General features: G+C 41.7%; 2 protein-coding genes across 3 annotated transcripts; both read right to left on the bottom strand.

The window, feature by feature from the left end:
- Positions 1–1,746: 1,746 nt before the first annotated feature.
- Positions 1,747–4,302, bottom strand: LOC137086021 (uncharacterized). The gene is made up of 7 exons (XM_067451980.1): positions 4,179–4,302; positions 3,203–3,297; positions 2,769–3,116; positions 2,349–2,681; positions 2,134–2,238; positions 1,999–2,033; positions 1,747–1,899 (listed from the first exon to the last, which is right to left on the bottom strand). The coding sequence occupies exons 2-7, from the start codon at positions 3,243–3,245 to the stop codon at positions 1,819–1,821; spliced, it is 945 nt and encodes a 314-aa protein (XP_067308081.1). The 5' UTR covers positions 3,246–3,297; positions 4,179–4,302; the 3' UTR covers positions 1,747–1,818.
- Positions 4,303–14,384: 10,082 nt separating this feature from the next.
- Positions 14,385–16,810, bottom strand: LOC137085995 (uncharacterized). Of its 2 annotated transcripts, none has more exons than XM_067451978.1 (7): positions 16,694–16,810; positions 16,120–16,193; positions 15,640–15,987; positions 15,220–15,552; positions 15,025–15,132; positions 14,911–14,945; positions 14,385–14,782 (listed from the first exon to the last, which is right to left on the bottom strand). In XM_067451978.1, the coding sequence occupies exons 1-7, from the start codon at positions 16,696–16,698 to the stop codon at positions 14,663–14,665; spliced, it is 1,023 nt and encodes a 340-aa protein (XP_067308079.1). In that variant the 5' UTR covers positions 16,699–16,810; the 3' UTR covers positions 14,385–14,662. The 2 variants fall into 2 exon arrangements, with proteins under 2 accessions (XP_067308079.1, XP_067308080.1); XM_067451979.1 differs by having other exon boundaries at positions 14,655–14,782; positions 14,922–14,945.
- Between the last annotated feature and the right edge of the window lie 3,763 nt (positions 16,811–20,573).

Genomic DNA, 20,573 nt, shown 5'->3' with positions numbered 1-20,573 from the left:
GCGTTGTATATATATATATATATATATATATATATATATATATATATATATATATATATATATATATATATATATATATAATTGATATTATATATAAATAATATCTAATATATACACACACATATAATTATATATTTTTTCAAGGATTTAGAGTAATAAAATACATTTTGTCATTTTCCAAATATGTATATGCATATGCACTAATTTGCAGGGATTTGTAATGCAAGGGTTTGCCGATTGAATAACCTCATAAATAGAGAGGTTTGTTTTGTGTGCACAGATGTGCTCATGCATCTCTCTGCCTTTGTATGCAAACTTCTGCATGATTGTGCACAGTGCGGTTTGAGTGTTTTTCCAACCACAGGACTGACCCACTGGTGTGTTTTTAGACCTTTCTCTGAATCAAAACCACACGCGCATCATTCACAGACGGATATTTACTTCACCTAACACCAGTAGAGGGAAAAAAACCTAGCTATATTTACTGCTGGGTGACAAAAAACATATTATATAAATAGCAACAGCTTATCCTGACACTATAACCAAGAAAAACATATACTATTACAATACATACACTATTATATATACTATTATACATTTATTAAATAAATGTATTAAAGTATATGTATATGTGTATGTACATGTATATACTGTTACATGTATATACCATCAACATTTATTTCAATCTAATTAAATTATGTTTGTTTGTGCAGCTGGGTGTATAATGTGGACAGTTGGCATACTTAGTTAATTGTTAAAATATAAACGTTTAAGGAAAATGATAATAAAATATTTGATTAATGGAAATGGCATTAAGCTTAAGCATAAATGTCTTTCTGATAGGACAAGAGTAAGCAAAGAATTTTAACATTAAATTAAACTTGTGATTATTGAATAGAGTCTATTGAATACACTGCAGGCCTCACAGCCTCTTTTCCTGGTGTCATGGTGGAGGTTTTTTTCCCCCTCATGTGTCCACTAGAGGGACATCCTGAGCCATTTATATAATAATGAGCAGCGTCACTTTTTTTCCCCTGGTATGTAGACTATAGTGCAGGGGTCTTCAAACTCGGTCCTGGAGGGCCACTGTCCTAGAGTTTAGCTCCAACCCCAATCAAAGACACCTGAACCAGCTAATCAATGCCTTTCTAGGTCCCATAAAAGCATTGATTAGTTGTTTCAGGGGTGTTTGATTGGGGTTGGAGCTAAACTCTGCAGGACAGCGGCCCTCCAGGACCGAGTTTGAAGACCCCTGCTATAGGGTTATGCTATCTATCCAATGCTATCCAATTCCCATGATTGATTAACATGTCAAATGACCTATTACTTACTAATGTAGTCTAACTCATTAATTAAAGCAGGGGTCTGCGTAACTAGAAAATAATTTCATGGCATAATTTTCACATATGATGTAAGTACCACAGACAGAGGATTCAGCTTCTTTTATGGCTTCTCAACTTCAGACTGTTTCAAAGCAGCCGATCTAAAATTGATGCACCATCAGTCGATATATTACATGTTAGAATGTGTTGATCACAAAAATCAAGTAAAACATGTTGATGCAGACATCCAAAGAACAGGCCTCCATGAAGGATTCTTTAAATTACATTATTATCAAACGGTTTAACTCGACAGACAGTTTTAGATCAAACATAGAATAATGTTTAAAGCTTGAGTGCAATTAAAAGCTTAAAATGTCCATTGGTTCAATCAGATTAAGCACATTAATAATAACATCAGGAGTAGTTTTGTGTAAACAATAGATAATTTATTTTTAGTAAAATGCACTGATTCCTCGCATGTGCATATTGAATTATCTTATGTGGTTTCCCTGGGTCTTCTAGAAGTCTTTTGTTGAAAGCTCAGCGCAGCATAATTCAAACCATCTCTGTTTTCATCCTAGAACAGCAATTTTGATTTAATCAGTAAAATAGATTCTGCTTGAAGTCAGTTATATAGAATGACATATGCAACATGTGGTATAAAACGTATGCTTACCATTGAGTGACCAATCGGAATGTTCTGAGTTCCATCTTGGAATGCAATAAGAATTGGAACACATTACTGCACTGTCACTGAAAGATGTACATTTGACTATTCAGACTTAGAGAAGAGTTGTGCAGTAATTCCTACCTTTTCTCCTGTACTTGTACAACTGTGAGCCCAGAATTATGATCACAATCACTGATAAACCGTTTAAAGCTGCTAAAATCAGAGCAATTGTTCTCCATGATGTATCTGCAGATATGAAAAAGACTTGTTTTTTTTTAAAGGTTATTAGAGACGCAACAACACCATGAGCCCACATGAAATTTAGGTTCTTTTTTTGTAGCAAATTCAGTGGATACCTTGAGAATGAACTTGTCTTCCGTCTCCAAACAGTATCTCTCCACATGCGGCCACAGCGCAGTAATAAATCCCAGCATCAGAGTTCCTCTTGGGCAGGTTGTAGAGACATTTGTGTGTGGTAGAGTTCCCGTCGTCAGAGCTCCTCTCACACTGGCCGTTCCTGCGCTGCTGAGTGTAAATGATTCCTGGAGGAGATTCTCCAGACTCATGTCTGAACCAGTAGACGTTGTGTTCTCCTGCACAGCTCTGAGTGACGACGGCACACTGCCGGCCCGCTGCAGACTCTTCTGGATGCTCTGGATCGGGCTCAGAGTCCATGCTCAGCTGTCCGTCTGAAAAGACAATTACATAAACATAATGATTATTTGACCAGATACAATGTGTATAGCACAATATATTAGAGTGAATATTTAGCTTACCTTTAACAATAAGATCTGTGCTCTGTCCCAAATGGAAACTATAAACATACACAAGACAATAGTATGTTGCTGTGTCTGATTCTTCTACGTTTGTGATGCTCAGATTAAAACTCTTCTCGTCTTTTGCTACAGTAAAGCGTTTATTTTTGTCAAAGCCATTTTGAAACTTGACATCTACAGCTTGATATGTTGAAACAATTGAAAGGGGATTCTCTCCGACTCTTTGTTTGATCCAAACAACTGAGGTTCTTGACTCTCTTTGAAAAACACAAGTGAAGCTGACGCTGGCTCCAGCTTGAACAATCTTCAGATGATTCTGAACCACGGCGTCTGAATTAGCTGAGCTGCCTGGAAAAATATAATATGAAATATCATGGCTGAGAAGATGGTTTATATTGTTTTTTTGGATTTGCTTCATTATGCATTATACTTACATTTTGAAAGGTAAAGCAATAAGATGAAACAATTCTGAATCATGTTTAGGAGGTGGTTCCAAACAGATTGATTTCGAACATCTAAAGTGAATCATCTAGGTGAAAACATATTAAAAATTATAATTAAAACAATGGTTAAGTTATGCATTTCAATTAGCAAAATGAAATCTCAAAGGTGACCCTGGACCACAAATTCAGTCATAAGGGTAAAAAACATATTTTAAATTGAGATTTATATCTTCTGATTCACATAATCTGAATCTGAATAAATACGCTTTCCATTGATATATGGTTTGTTAGGATATGACAATATTTGGACGAGATACAACTTGAAAATCTGGAATCTGAGGGTGCAAAAATATCTAAATATTGAGAAAATTGCCTTTAATATTGTCCAAATATTACTAAAAATTATGCATTAATTTTTTTATTTACAAAATATCTTCATGGAACATGATTTTTATTTAATATCCTAATGATTTTTGGCATACTTTTGACCCGTACAATGTATTGTTGGCTTTTGCCACAAATATACCCGTGAGACTTATGAGTGGTTCTGTGGTCCAGGATCACTAATGGATAAACTGAGAAAACATAGTCTTGATATTTAGATATTGATATTTCAAGACATATTTAGTCTTGAATAAAAGCATTTAATTTAGATTTGATCAAGTTTAACATTGTGTAAATATATACATATAAATATGATTTTAAACATACATTTTAATGCAAGACCACATGTTGTTTATGCCAGTAAATATGTAGTAAAATCTTGTTTTGGAAAGCTGATAATTTTTTCTTTTAAATCAATCAGTCTAGAAATTTAATTTATATAGCACTTTCATATCAATGTAGTTCAAAATACTTGACATACAGGAACAAGCAATTGACAATAAAAATAAACAAATAAAAACCATTATTAAAAAAACTCCATAAAGTAAGAATAAAAAAAGTTCTATTTTTAATTTCAACTTACAGACTTCCTTAAAGATCAAGGTTGGTTTTCAAGTAGAGCCTATGACAGCTTTCATCTTCCTCCTCAACAGTCCTAAAGAGAAACACAGAGAGAGATGCACCTTTATATACTGTACCTCCCTGTACTAAAGAAAAACACATTTACACGACTCCATTGGCTGGTTCGCCTTGTTATTGCTGTGTTCATCATACTGGTGACCACATCTAAAGTTTTCCAGTCGATCGACACATTTAATATGTAATATGTGTATTTATTTAAATGTGTAGCATGGCATGCATTGTTCCTCCATGCTATTGGAAAGAGATGTTTGTTTGTTGCTTTTCAGCAGAGGAGGCTGTATGTGTAACTTTGACGAATACAGTATTTCTGCAAGGTTTCATGTGGATTGTTTTTTTTTTTTTTTTTTTTTTTTTGTACAGCAGTTGGCTGTGACAAGTAAATGTTTCTTCCTTCCTGCTTTCACACTAAGATCACAGCTAAAGGATTCTGCACCACTATTGCGCAACAAAAGAAATTCATGACCAGAACTAAGACCTGTACAAGTGCTATACTTTGACCTTTAAGGTAAACCTTTGGCCTTCTGTAACTAAAAGAAGTATTTGTGCAATGTGGCCACTTAAAGTTATTTTTTACTTTTTTGGTTCAAAATTAACAAAATAGAAATAATAAATCAATACTTCACCAAAACATGGTTTGTCTTAATCTGATGAATCTGATAAAGTGGCTAGTTTGTAGGACCTTTTATGAATTTGTAAAATATTTGAAAAATCGTATGTACACTACATTACCAAAAATGTTGGGACTTTTGGAGGTCTGTAGCTATTGACTCTGCAGATGTCACGTCACAGACAAGGGAAAAGGGTGCGAGGACTCAAGTGCAGAAAAAAGATGATTTATTTACAAAAACAAAACATAAACTCAAAACAAAACCCACGAGGGGGAAAAACACATAATAGAATAATATAAATACAAACTTAAACAAACCAACAGAATCACGGGGAGGACGGAAGACGCAGACATTACACAAGGATCCAACACAGACTGACAAACACAAGGAGATTATAAAGGGAACAAACAAGGCAGATAATGAGGGAGAACAGGTGGGGCAAATAAACCAATAATCAGATAACAAGAAGGGCGGGGTTGACAGTAGCACATGCAAGACATGACAGAACCCACATGTGCACACAAGACAGGACAGGCATGTGACATTACCCCCTCCTTAAGGAGCGGCTACCAGACGCTCCACTAGGGACGGGCGGGACAGACCAGGGCGGGGCGGGAGGGACAGACCAGGGCGGGGCGGGAGGGACAGACCAGGGCGGGACGGGAGGGACAGGAGAAACAGACAAGGAAGGAACAGACAAGGGAGGGGTCAACAAGGGACACATGAGGAAAACAAAAAGTTCAGGCACCCAGGGCGGCGCAGGGAGAGCAGGACGCCTCAGCGGCGCACGGAGAGCAGGACGCCTCAGCGGCGCACGGAGAGCAGGACGCCTCAGCGGCGCACGGAGAGCAGGACGCCTCAGCGGCGCACGGAGAGCAGGACGCCTCAGCGGCGCACGGAGAGCAGGACGCCTCAGCGGCGCACGGAGGGCAGGACGCCTCAGCGGCGCACGGAGGGCAGGACGCCTCAGCGGCGCACGGAGGGCAGGACGCCTCAGCGGCGCACGGAGGGCAGGACGCCTCAGCGGCGCACGGAGGGCAGGACGCCTCAGCGGCGCACGGAGGGCAGGACGCCTCAGCGGCGCACGGAGGGCAGGACGCCTCAGCGGCGCACGGAGGGCAGGACGCCTCAGCGGCGCACGGAGGGCAGGACGCCTCAGCGGCGCACGGAGGGCAGGACGCCTCAGCGGCGCACGGAGGGCAGGACGCCTCAGCGGCGCACGGAGGGCAGGACGCCTCAGCGGCGCACGGAGGGCAGGACGCCTCAGCGGCGCACGGAGGGCAGGACGCCTCAGCGGCGCACGGAGGGCAGGACGCCTCAGCGGCGCACGGAGGGCAGGACGCCTCAGCGGCGCACGGAGGGCAGGACGCCTCAGCGGCGCACGGAGGGCAGGACGCCTCAGCGGCGCACGGAGGGCAGGACGCCTCAGCGGCGCACGGAGGGCAGGACGCCTCAGCGGCGCACGGAGGGCAGGACGCCTCAGCGGCGCACGGAGGGCAGGACGCCTCAGCGGCGCACGGAGAGCAGGACGCCTCAGCGGCGCACGGAGAGCAGGACGCCTCAGCGGCGCACGGAGAGCAGGACGCCTCAGCGGCGCACGGAGAGCAGGACGCCTCAGCGGCGCACGGAGAGCAGGACGCCTCAGCGGCGCACGGAGAGCAGGACGCCTCAGCGGCGCACGGAGAGCAGGACGCCTCAGCAGCGCACGGAGAGCAGGACGCCTCAGCGGCGCACGGAGAGCAGGACGCCTCAGCGGCGCACGGAGAGCAGGACGCCTCAGCGGCGCACGGAGAGCAGGACGCCTCAGCGGCGCGGTGAGAGCTGGACGCCTGGGAGGCGCGGTGAGAGCTGGACGCCTGGGAGGCGCGGTGAGAGCTGGACGCCTGGGAGGCGCGGTGAGAGCTGGACGCCTGGGAGGCGCGGTGAGAGCTGGACGCCTGGGAGGCGCGGTGAGAGCTGGACGCCTGGGAGGCGCGGTGAGAGCTGGACGCCTGGGAGGCGCGGTGAGAGCAGGACGCCTGGGAGGCATCTCCGGCCCAGCGGCGTCCACCGGAATGCGATCCACCAGCACAGGGACCACCGGAACACTATCCACCGGAACAGAGACCACCGGCATCGGGACCACCGGAACACGATCCACCGGAATAGAGACCACCGGAACACGATCTACCGGTACAGGGACCTCCGGAACACGATCCACCGGAATAGGGACCACCAGAACACGATCCACCGGAATAGGGACCACCAGAACACAGTCCACCGGCATAGGGACCACCGGAACACAGTCCACCGGCATAGGGACCACCGGAACACGATCCGCTGGCACTGGGACCACCGGCACAGGGACCACCGGCACAGGCACGGAGGGAGACTTCCTTCTCCTCCTCCGTTTCAGGACCACTGGAACACGATCTACTGGTATCGGGACCACCGGAACACGATCCACCGGCATCGGGACCACCGGAACACGTTCCACCGGCAGCGGGACCACCGGAACACGATCCACCAGCAACGGGACCACCGGAACAGGGTGCGCTAGAACTGGGGCCACCAGAACTGGGACCACTGGAGTGGGGGCAGAGGAAGCCTTTCTCCTCCTACGCCTCGGGGCCACTGGAGCAGGGACCACCGATCTTGGGACTGCCAGGGCAGGGGCCATCTCCCTGGCAGCTCTCTCCTGCTGGCAGGCGATAGCTTCCACCATTGCCTCAAATGTGCCTCCGTCATATGCCCTTCTGAGCCACCACTCCATGGGCTCATCTAGGGCATAATTAAAAAGGTCCTTGAGTGCAGAGTCACTGAGCCTCAGCCCCTTGGCAGTCTCCAGGAACTTCTTTGCAAAATTCCTAATCTCCATTCCCTCCTGGTGAAGTAGGTGGAGGACTCGAAACCGTAGAATCCGCTCATAGTGAGGACAGGTGGTGAGCGATTCCGGGATCGAGTCCTCTCTCTGCTGAGTCCTCAACATGGTTGGATCCTTCTGTCACGTCACAGACAAGGGAAAAGGGTGCGAGGACTCAAGTGCAGAAAAAAGATGATTTATTTACAAAAACAAAACATAAACTCAAAACAAAACCCACGAGGGGGAAAAACACATAATAGAATAATATAAATACAAACTTAAACAAACCAACAGAATCACGGGGAGGACGGAAGACGCAGACATTACACAAGGATCCAACACAGACTGACAAACACAAGGAGATTATAAAGGGAACAAACAAGGCAGATAATGAGGGAGAACAGGTGGGGCAAATAAACCAATAATCAGATAACAAGAAGGGCGGGGTTGACAGTAGCACATGCAAGACATGACAGAACCCACATGTGCACACAAGACAGGACAGGCATGTGACAGCAGAAAGTTGGCGACTTCTGCTCACTGTGCACCTCAGTGTGGCCTACCACTTCATGGCTGAGTTTCTGTTGTTCCCAATTACTTTCCCTTTGTTATAATACCACTAACAGTTGACTGTGGGATATTTAGAAGTGAGGGAATTTCACAAATGGACTTTTTGCACAGGTGGCAACCTATTAACGTACCACACCTACCACACCTGAGTTCACTGAGCTCCTGAGAGCGACCCATTCTTTCACAAATGTTTGTAGAAATGCCTAGGTGCTTGATTTCCCCCACCTGCCAAATCCCACTTCAACCACCAGGTGGGGGAACCCTCAAATTTTGTGTAGGTGCAACAAGGAAAAATTACTCACCATGGGTCAACATAGTGAGTATCGTGGTATAGCAATTACTTTTTGGGATAAGAGTGTCACTGTGGCACTAGTTATCACAATACTTATTTACTTGGCAATGCTATATTAAAATTGCTGAGCACCACAATATGGAACACCTTGTTTTTCACGATGTAAATTCAAACATAAAAACACGAAGTCCAAAACTGCTTAAAATGTAACAAACCAAAATGGCTGAAGACACAACTACAACAGAAATAAATCCCAACCTAGATAGACCCATTGCAGAGTCAATAGCAAAATGCAGAATCAAAAGTTTTGCTGTATAATAAAACACAAGAAAGAGCAATGTATGATGGTCCAAATATTGTGGCTATTCTCACATCAAAATAGCTTCCATATTGACTGGTACTGTGACTTGATTTGTCCTTTTAACTCCACTGCAACCAGGCCCGGATTAAGAACACATACGGCCCTGGGACTATAACAAACCCATCTCCAGCCGATCTTGGTTCCACAACCTTTTCTACCACAGAACTAATCCGTATTTTTAAAAAACAAAATCGTCAAAGCAAAGAGATACAATGAGTATATACTATTTGAATATTCGATTTGAATAATAAGTAGGCCTATAAGCCTAAAGTGAATAATTCGTTACATTTATATAGCGCTTTTCTAGGCACTCAAAGCGCTTTACAAAGAAAGAGGGAATCTCCTCAACCACCAACAATGTGCAGCATCCACCTGGAGTATGCAACGACAGCCATATTGCGCCGGAACGCTCACCACACACCAGCTGATTGGTGGAGAGGAGAAAGAGTGATGAAGATCAGGATATGGGGATTATTAGGAGGCCATGATGCACAGGGGCCAATGGGCAAATTTGGCCAGGATGCCGGGGTTACACCCCTACTCTTTATAGAAGGACATCCTGGGATTTTTAATGACCACAGAGAGTCGGACCTCGGTTTAACGTCTCATCCGAAGGACGCTGCTCATTGTCAGTATAGTGTCCCCATCACTATTCTGGGGTGTTAGGACCCACACAGACCACAGGTTGAGCGCCCCCTGCTGGCCTCACTAACACCTCTACCAGCAGCTACCTGGTTTTCCCATTTGGTCTCCCATCCAGGTACTGACCAGGCTCAGCCCTGCTTAGCTTCAGTGGGAAACCAGTCTTGGGCTATAGGGTGATATGGCTGAGAAGGCCCAAAGGCCCAAAAGAGAACCTCAGGAATGGGCAGGAAGGATGGAGATTTGGAAATATGCATCATCAATACACTTTCTGGCCTCCTTTACCAACAGAGAGCACACTTCCTGTTCCATAACCTGCTGTTGGACTGGGCACACCACAGTCCAGACCACACCGATGAACCTCGGTGGTGGAACTCTAAACTGTAGTCTGTACCCCTTTGCCCTCAGTACACAGGGTCCAAACAGAAATATTGGGGAAGCATAAACATGCGCCGAGATATTCTACTAGGGGAACCCACAGAGCCTCCTGCCCGACCCTCTGAAGCGGCTACCCGGCAGAGCTTAGTCGGGGAGGATTTTCGGTGTGCGAATGCGTCTTTCTAGAGGCGGCTGGAGCAGCATGCATTCACTGGAAATCGATGAGGCCCGAGCGGTGTAGATGGCGGATCACAGCATCGACTTCCAGAAAACTCCACAGACAAGGTGACCTCGAACGCCCCCCAGGAGAGGGTGGCTGGCCAGCAGGGGCCTCGTCTAAGGGAGCAACTCAAAAGGGCCGCAACGACTTTGGATGGCCACTGCGAATCCCTTTTTGATGAATAATTATAATTCTGTAGAATTAAATGCAGCCATAATCACCCGACGATAGTGTTTAATATTTATTTATACGGGTCGTCATCTACACGGTGCCTCGGTAACGCGAGATTTGATCCGTTCACAACATATTTGGCTTTCATCCCTCGAGTCGAGATGAAAGTCCACAGGCACGAGGCTGAAACACCCGAACAGTGCACAGCTGTATGCGTCGAGATAATTCTTAATGAACACAGCCAGCAACCTCAGGAGCTGACTGCATGCCTCACCACAAACCTCAGCATCACGTGTGTTCACTCTTATTGCAGACCCGCAATCTACACGCTGCCTCGGCAACGTGAGATTAGGCCTTGCATTATGAAGTGGCGAGCTCTCATTTACTTCACTACCTCAGTGCCGAGCACGCCTAATTCCTCGGAATCGGATCGCTTCGGAATCGGATCGCTGAAGCATCTGGTTCTCCATCCCGGGGGAAGAAGCCGCAGTGTGGGCTTCCGTCCAGGGAAGAAGAAGGTCGGCTCGCTACAGACAGCCCCTTCACGAGTTCACACTTACATCAATTAAATAGAGTAAAGATTATGCGTATTTGGCATGCTGTCCAGGGGAGGGCTCCTGGCTCGGATTTTTGCCCGAACCCAGAGTATCCCCCCGTGATAAAGATACTCTATAACTAGACTGTAATGTTTTATGGATAATTTTTCCATCTGATGAGAGTTTATTAAATTAAAGTGAGGAGATGGTGGTGGAGGGATGCTAAAATAAAAATGGTCAACGAGAGAAGGTAAATCTGTTTTATAAATACACCTCTTATCGTTGATTAGATTGATTAGCTTACCATGCTCCACTTGTGTTTAATTAGGTTTAATTATCTGACGTGCTCCCCTTGTTAATTAGGTTTGATTAGCTGACGGCTCCGTTGTTTAATTATCTGTATGTGTTCCTCCCGAAATTAGTTAATAAAACTTCACTTCGACAGCTGCCGGAGCGCCCTTATTTTTTATGAATGAAGTAGCGTGTTTGGGGCTTTAACGTCACCCGCCTCGATGCTGTGCATCTTGACCTCGAGCATCGGGTTCTCCACCCCGGGGGAAGAAGCCACAGTGCGGGCTTCCACACGGGAAAGGACAACATCTGAACAGTCAGACGAGGACTGAAAAGATGCCTCATTAGTCGAAAGATCCGCTGACCAGTCCATCTGCGAGCCCACTGATCTACGCTGCTGCGCTGCCTCAACAGACACAGGACAGAACCACTGAGCTCGTGAGCCTGCCATCAAAAAAAAAAACTTAGGAAAAACAACACCAAATAGACACAATTCATACACAGAGCGACTATATGAAGAGTGAACGTCATAATGTAGCACCAAGGTTTGGACAGATTTCATTCATGCTTCAGACGTGCTATGCTAGGATGACGACACAGTGAGTTCCTTTGGAAGGAACCTTGCTGTATTTCTTAAGTCTATAATGAATGTTTTATGAGCACAGAATAACACATATTATTAGACATAGACATATACAAATAGAGCAGATATTTATCCGCACAGTCAGGCAGGGAAGTGGCACAAACAAAACAACGTTCTTCCACAAAATTCATGCAGTTTTGTTTTTTAACTGCTAGAGGGACAAGAGTTACATAGTGTACCTTTAATTAGGAAGCAAATTATCATATAAAGTGGAATATTTGGAGACAGAATAAATTTAGTATTATTTAATATGTGCCATTATTATTCTGCTTTTCAGTTAAAGGGATAGTTCACTTTGAATTTTGATATGTTTTAGCTTAACTCATGGGCATCCGAGATGTAGGAGTATTTGTTTCCCCAGTAGTTTCAATTTTGATCATTTTAGGTCAAACCGTTTCTTGTTTGTGGCTCACAATGCAGGTCTATGGTCACCACCTCAAAGAGCAAACACAGAGAAGTCCAAATTAAACAATCCCCCATCGTAAGTACACACTGATGGCCTAAGACACGAAACGAGCGGTTTGTGTGAGAAAACAAACAGTATTTATATCGTTTTTACCTCTTGTACACAACAGGAAACATCCACACGCACACGTGCCCTCGGATCAGTCGCACGTAGTGGTGTACAAGAGGTAAAAATTATATAAATACTGTTCGTTTTCTTACACAAACCGCTCGTTTCGTGTCTTAGGCCATCAGTGTGTACTTACGATGAGGGATTGTTTAATTTGGACTTCCCTGTGTTTGCTCTTTGAGGTGGTGACCATAGACCTGCATTATGTGAGCCACAAAAGAGAACGGTTTGACCTAAAATGATCAAAATTGAAACTACTGAGGAAACAAATACTCATACATCTCGAAGGCCCATGAGTTAAGATAAAACATATCAAAATTGAATTTCAAAGTGAACTATCTCTTTAATTATGAATTATTAATATTAGTATCTCACGCAATGAAAATAAATAAATACATGTAAATGCTATTTAAAAATTTGCCATTTTGGCAAGTGTCCAACTTTCTCTAAAATTAGCCTAGGAAAAACAACAACAATGCATGTAATGGAAAAATCTGCTCAGAAAGGTATTTGTGGGCTGTGAATGAGTGTGGGCGGTAAAGTAAGTGCAAGGTAGTCAGTCCTGTGGTTGGAAAAGTACTAAAAATATACAGGTCACATGAACTTCCTGATAAATAAACCATATCAATTGATTTATTCCTTCATAGAAAGCTCTCTTTATGTAATTTAGTAACTCTTTTGTAAGCAATTGTACACAATTGTGAAATAGTATAATTTCTTCCTCTGAGCTCAAGGAACAGCCATTTTTTATCATCCTAAAGCCATTTGTTAGAATGAGGCACCTGTAATATTGTATTGGTTGTTTTTTAATGTTTATCCTTTCATTACATTAAGATGCGTTTTGCTTTCTGCGTTCTTGTGCTTTGGAGTTTAGTACGACTAAAAAAACAATGTGAAAGGGAAAGTGAGAAATTTTCATTTTAGGGCATAAGGGAAAAAGACATAAAGGGCTAGAATCCATCGACCTGGTTATCCTGCACAACCACTGAATTCACAACAAGACTTACGGCCTATTTTAATGGCTTCAGGGTAGCTTTTGCTAAATTTCTTAACCAGAAGGAGCTTATGTGCACATCATACAATATATCATACAATATCTATGTCTTCCTGTATTATTGCATATGCATATTTCACTTTCACATATTTCACATATTTCACTTGAATGCTTGTACCACCATGTGTCATCTGAGATTTGCTGCTACCTATAAAATGTTTTTTTAAGGCATATTATTATTTCAGGCAATGGGACATATAGCCTTCTAGTCTAGTACTAAAGTACAACAACATTACCACAATTTGTGGTAGCTCTTTATTTTACAGTCCTGCTGTTCTCCATGTACACTATGTACTTATTATAGTTATTACAACAACTGGGTTATAATTAGGTACTAACACTGAACCCACCCCTAAACTTAATCTTAAGCCATGTAGTTACCTTATTAACCAGTACATTCTTACTTAAGTACGTTCACTGTAAGTACACATAGTGTAAAATAAAGTGCAACCCGATTGTATAGTTCAAATTCCAATTCAGAACAATAAGAACAAAACATTTCTTAACAATATTTACTGCAAGAGTTATGCATATTAACTATTAGCTGCACATAGACAATAACCTCTGTCCTCATCATTGGTTGTTTGCAGATTAAAAAAACTGTTACAATATAGTTTTTAATGGTAAAATGATAAAACACGGCTGTACTTCAGTTATCTACAGTATGTAAAATAAAAAAGAAGTCATTTTGACTTATGATCTATGGACGGGTCAAAGGTCAAGATGAACTATTAGCACAATCTATTACTGGATTGATTATTATATTGCACAAGGAAAATGTAGATGATACAAGATACATGAAAAGTGTTTGAATGGGTTTCGTCATATCTTTGTAAACAATCGTATCATCAATTTCTGGATAGATTCAATATCAAATGAAATCAAATGTAATCATGCTGCTTATGTTACAAAATCAATTAGACTCAAGACTGTTGTTTCAGTACCACGGACAGCGTGAAACATAATTTCAGCACATTTTATATCTGTGATGTAAATCAGTGAAGAAACAACTCAACAGAAAGTCAGAAGGTCTCATTTCTTTAGTAATTTTTCAAGTACATTATCAGATGCACATTCATTGTCAAATAATACATTAATAACAGGACAATCATTAAGTTTAACATATGTGAGTATAATTTAATTAATTTAATTAAACACTCATCATTTTAGGTTCATAAACTGGTCTTGGTATCTGACCAGAAATGTCAGCTTTTATAGCTTCGTGAGTAGAAACCTGTCATTGTTATCTTACATGTGTATATATTGAATTATCTTGTGAGTTTCTTTCACTGGGTCTTCTAGAGGTGGAGGGATTTTGTTGAAAGCTCAAAGCTGTGTAATTCAAAGCATTTGCGTCGTCAGCCTGTCACAGAACATTAAATATCAATCATTCCGTCAAATATATTGCCTGAAAACATACAGTATAGTGTATAGATTGGTAACAGTAATTAAGCTTTTTAATAAGACCAAGGTAAACAAAGCATTGCTTACCATCAACTCACCATGCTGAGTGTTGTGCATCTCACCTGAAAGGAACAATGAGGATACATATTACAACTGCATTACAACATTTAAAACCATATTAAAACATAAAATAATGCATACCTTTTTGCTGGTGCTTGTACAAACACGCAGCCATAATGATAATCACGATCACAGATAAAATGATTATAATAAAAGCGACTATAGTCCAATGTGTCTGAAAGCATTCGTCTGTAATAATGCAAAATAAATAAATAAAATTATTTAAACATAAAAACCATCGCATTATATAATTTTTGATAAACTAAAACTCGGCACCTGGCAAATGAACTTGTCTTCCATCTCCAAACAGTATCTCTCCACATGCGGCCACAGCGCAGTAATAAATCCCAGCATCAGAGTTCCTCTTGGGCAGGTTGTAGAGACATTTGTGTGTGGTAGAGTTCCCGTCGTCAGAGCTCCTCTCACACTGGCCGTTCCTGCGCTGCTGAGTGTAAATGATTCCTGGAGGAGATTCTCCAGACTCATGTCTGAACCAGTAGACGTTGTGTTCTCCTGCACAGCTCTGAGTGACGACGGCACACTGCCGGGCCGCTGCAGACTCTTCTGGATGCTCTGGATCGGGCTCAAAGTCCATGCTCAGCTGTCCGTCTGAAAGACGATAACATCAACATAATGATTATTTGACCAGACACAATGTGTATAGCACAATAATATTGAAGGGAATATTTTGCTTACCTTTAACAATGAGATCAGTGTTTCCCCCAAATATGAACTTATATGCATATATAACACAATAATATGTTGCAGTGTCTGATTCTTCTGTATTTGTGATGCTCAGATTAAAACTTCCATTCTCTTTTGTTAAAAAAAAGCGTTTATGTTTGTCAAATTCATTTTCATGTTTGACAGGTAAATTTTGATACGATGAAGCGATCAGAAGGGGTTTCTCTCCAACTCTTTGTTTGACCCAAACAACGCTGCTTCCTAAATTACTTGATAAAACACAAGTGAAGCTAACACTGTCTCCAGCTTGAACAATCTTCAGACGATTCTGAGCCACGACGTCTGCATTTTCTGAGCGGCCTGAATGAAATCAATATGAGAAGGATGAAAAGATATAATTGTTTGATGTGGAATTGCTTCTGAACATTAACTAAGCACATCCAAACAAGTATTAATTTATTCTAAATTGAACAAAAATACATAGTTACTTACACTGAAGAATATTAAGCATTAGGATGAAAAAAATAAGCATTTTGATGGGCTTCAAGTGGGTTAAAATGAAAACTCTAGCATGAGAAAAAGAGAGAAATGTTCAAATGTATATTTATACAGTCACACCAAAAATTATTCAGACACCAGATGTAATTTTTTACTAGCGGGTGCAGAACGCTAAAGTTAATTAATGTAAGTGAGGATAGCAAAGTTAACTGTGACATATATTATACCAAATTATATCATAAAACATATTATACCAAAAAAATTCTCATACAGTGGACTACCAGTAAAATGTATACAATTTTGGACCACAATTATTAAGACGCTTTGACCTGACCATGTTTTGCTTAAGCGGTTTTTCTATTTTCCTAATGCAAAACCACATCCTGAACAACATTAAGCATTGCTTGGTAACTGGTTGACCTAAATTGGTATTAGTGTGTACTTAAACCATTATTGTAGTTAACTTGCTTGACATAATCCAAATTCATGCTAAAAAAGTTCCCAAAAGTGAGCATATGAAAATGAATAAATTAACAAGCAAATAAACAAGCAAACAAACAAAACTTACATCATACAGATTTCATTAATGATCTCAGGTTTGTGCCGTAAACCTTCAGACAGGTTTTATGACCCTCGTTGATAGTGAGACTGAAAGAGAAACACCGAGAGGTTTGCCTTTATATACACTTCCTTATACTAAAGAACAGCATCTTTACATGACTCTACAAACAACACACACACACACACACACACACACACACACACACACACACACACACACACACACACACACACACACACACACACACACACACACAAATACATACACACGAATAATAGTTAAGCTGATGGTCCGATTTTATATAATTTGCACTGAAGACAAAAAAACATATCAAATGCAAACAGATTGCTCTAATTGTCATGCTAAATTAATATTGAAATGGTAAATATAACAGTAGATTATCTATATAAAGATTTTAAAGAACAAATTACCTTTCTAATGTCTATTCAAGCCTTTAATCGTCTGTCACATTAATTGAATGATTTTGAATTAACTTCATTTAGGTGCTTTCTGAAGTAAATACTGACAGTCCTACTTTATATTTATCACGACTTCAAAAGCAATCAGTGCTGAATAAAACTTTGTTATAGCACCTAAAGGTCACTTTAAGCCTTTGAGTTGCAACTTCCTGTGTTGCACTGTGTGAAAAGTGAAAAGAAAATAAATAACACTTATCTGATGGAAAGAGCTATGAATAGGGCCGGTCTTGAATGATGAAACGGGTCTTTGGTGTTATGGGTAAGCAGAGTAAAGCACAGTGGTCAGTCCTGTGGTTGGAAAGACAGCTTATTGGCGTGTAAAGTGTTTTTTAAAAACACAATGTAGGTTAATCTGTAGAGTCCACCTCAGCAAGTTAAAAAGGTACTGCTGACAGGCTGCTGAGCATGCTCAGTTCAATTCCTGCATACTAGAAGGGAAGTTGACATTAAAACAAAGATAATGTTACTGTTTGGAAAACTGATAGTCACGTTTCTGAATAAGTGATACAACAGACAGATTAAGTCAGTTTCATAAATGTCAATTTCAAAATTTCTATCATTTAATTAGATTTACACAAAACATTGGAAACCCAGAAATAATATGCAGTATATACGATATTTAAAGATCAAGCCATTCTACCACATAAGAGGTCTTTGCTAACTAACTTTTGATCTGAAATCAAGAGGTTGTTTCAGCCACATGTTTACCACAGATGTCTACAAGCGAATGCACCCCAGACACGACATCAAAATTGTTTAAAGCATAATAAAGATATAAAAGACTGTGGGCTTCAGGCAATTACTACCGCAAATCACATCGTTTGCCCATATAAGGAGAAGATGAGATCTTAAACAGCGCTCCAGTCAAGAGGCCACAGTGTATGACATCATTTCCTGTAGAGTGACTGACAGGAAGAAGCTGCTCAGTACAGACTGACTGCTGTGGTGAACTTCAGCGGAAAGGCGTTTAACTTTAGCTTGGACATTATAAAACTGTGTTAAGAATTGATATTTTTTTTAACCTGAAATATAAAATAAAATACATTTTGTACTGTGCATATTTACCCCATCCATTTAAGTGTAAATATACTGATCAGGCATAACATTATGATTATTTAGGTGAAGTAAATAACACTGAATTATCTCTTTATCACGGCCCCTGTTAGTGGGTGGGATACAGTGGCGGATCTAGAAAATTTTACATGGGGGGGCAAAGGGTTGGCAAGAGGTCTTGGCAGGGTGGCAGGTGTAGACGGTACATGGAAATCCCTATATGTGAATTGCTTTAACAAAACAAACACAAAACCACTTTTAAACTACAGTACTTATTGTTTAATTATGCCCTTACTCACTACAAAGGTTTTTAATTAAGTAATAAGCCCAGCGTTCAAACAAAACAAAACATTATAAAAAGCAAAATGAAAATATAAAAAAGTACAAGAATTGTGTCCAACATGCAGTGGACCTCAAATATACAACAGTGGACAATACTCAAATTCTTATTATAATTAAAAACTTATAATTAGTCCACAAATGAAATGACCCATGACCACCCATCTTTTTTAGGAAAGGCCACGGTTGTTGTTCTTTGCAGCAAAATGTTTCACAAATATATCTAAATCTAGTGCTTTTGCACGCTGTTTCTCAATACTGAGAACAGCCAGTTCCCTTTCAGTCGGTCAAGTTCGACATATATCAGGACTGAACCGACGAATTGAGATCTGAACTCAGAGACCTATCCACTTTGAGTGTATAAAAACGAGCCAATCGGAGATTGGCACGTGATCCGCACATTCCACGCTCCGCCCCGCAGTGCGAGTATAAATAGGAAGTGGAATGGCAGATCAATGCTTTCAACTTCGGAGCCGAACAGTAGTGTTTGCTGTTTCCACGAAGAGTGTTTAAATTGAGTCTCGTGAGAGAAGGAGAACTGCCAGTGCGGGTGAAACAGCGCTTCAGCGAGTGATCGACAGTTGCAATTGCTTGCATTCAAAAAAGAGCTTTTTGTTGGTTCGCTGGGCGTTTTTCCCAAACTTGAGTGCCACACACAGGCTTGCACTGTGGACTGTGTGCTGGCCGCGGTCATCTCCCTGAGTGCTTCAGCACATCTAAATGAGCAGTTTTTCCATTCTAGAAGAGCAACACGGTTTGACCCTGCGTCTTTTTCAAGATGTCATTCAAACCGTGCATTCCTGGAAGGCAACTGTTTCCTGTCCTCTTTGACGGCCACAATCGAGGAGCAATTCAATTGACTGATAGACAACTACTCTGTAAGTGTTTGTAACTTTTCTCATTTGATTGTTTGTTCATTTGTTGTTGAATAAGTGTGTCTGTGTAGTGTAGTGGTGTGTATTATTAGTTTTGGTGTGTGTGGGAGTTAGCATTTGTTGAGTTAGCATTTGTTTGGTCAGTGCCACGTTGGGAAGCGAGTTTGTTGGGGGCGTGGCCAGCGAGGTATTAAAAGCCTTGTGTGTTTGAAACATTTTGGCTAGAGAGGAGCAATTCAATTGACTGATAGACAACTACTCTGTAAGTGTTTGTAACTTTTCTCATTTGATTGTTTGTTCATTTGTTGTTGAATAAGTGTGTCTGTGTAGTGTAGTGGTGTGTATTATTAGTTTTGGTGTGTGTGGGAGTTAGCATTTGTTGAGTTAGCATTTGTTTGGTCAGTGCCACGTTGGGAAGCGAGTTTGTTGGGGGCGTTCCCAGCTGCTTTCACTAACGATACTCAAGTGAGTATAAATAGCGTGATAGTCCGCGGAAGCGGCATTGTGAAGCCCTCCTTGTGTGAAGACCGACGAGTGTAAAGACTTCAACTCTTCCCTGTGCAACTCCTCCCGAGCAAGGACCCCGGCAAGGCACTTGAGTATCATCTTCCTTTTCATTATTTGTGTTCGGCTCTAATTCCTATCTGGCCTTTTCACCATGTGCTTTCAAATCTCAACTATAACTACTAGCACTCGTAAATCACGCTCCGTACGCACGAGACGCCGTAATCCTAATAATTTGCGCTATATCCTAACATCCTCTGCTACTTTACTCTTTATTCCAATTGGTCTCTGGAATTGCCAGTCGGCTGTAAACAAAGCAGACTTTATTTCATCTATTGGGACTCATTCTCAGCTTAGCCTCATGGCCCTAACTGAGACCTGGATCAAACCAGAGGACACTGCCACTCCTGCAGCCCTCTCAAGCAATTATACTTTTTCACACACTCCTCGGCCTATTGGGAGGGGTGGGGGTACTGGTTTGCTTATCTCAAATGATTGGAAATTTGATCCATTACCGTCTCTACCGGCCAATTCATTTGAATCGCACTCAATCACTATTACTCACCCTGTTAAAATCCATGTGGTAGTGGTCTATCGTCCTCCAGGTCACCTCGGTAACTTTGTGGAGGAGTTGGA

The sequence above is a fragment of the Pseudorasbora parva genome, chromosome 1 (genome assembly GCF_024679245.1).
Source record: "Pseudorasbora parva isolate DD20220531a chromosome 1, ASM2467924v1, whole genome shotgun sequence".
Lineage (NCBI taxonomy): Eukaryota > Metazoa > Chordata > Actinopteri > Cypriniformes > Gobionidae > Pseudorasbora > Pseudorasbora parva.
This window is presented reverse-complemented; position numbering and strand designations above follow the sequence as displayed.

Excerpts from the sequence above, each read along its gene's own strand:
- LOC137086021 (XM_067451980.1), bottom strand. The coding sequence starts at position 3,245 with ATGATTCAGAATTGTTTCATCTTATTGCTTTACCTTTCAAAAT. Across the intron at positions 3,117-3,202 it reads ATTGCTTTACCTTTCAAAAT|GCAGCTCAGCTAATTCAGAC; the intron begins GTAAGTATAATG and ends ATATTTTTCCAG. Across the intron at positions 1,900-1,998 it reads TTCCGATTGGTCACTCAATG|GATGAAAACAGAGATGGTTT; the intron begins GTAAGCATACGT and ends TTGCTGTTCTAG.
- LOC137085995 (XM_067451978.1), bottom strand. Across the intron at positions 15,553-15,639 it reads CACTGATCTCATTGTTAAAG|ACGGACAGCTGAGCATGGAC; the intron begins GTAAGCAAAATA and ends ATCGTCTTTCAG. Across the intron at positions 14,946-15,024 it reads GTACAAGCACCAGCAAAAAG|GTGAGATGCACAACACTCAG; the intron begins GTATGCATTATT and ends TGTTCCTTTCAG.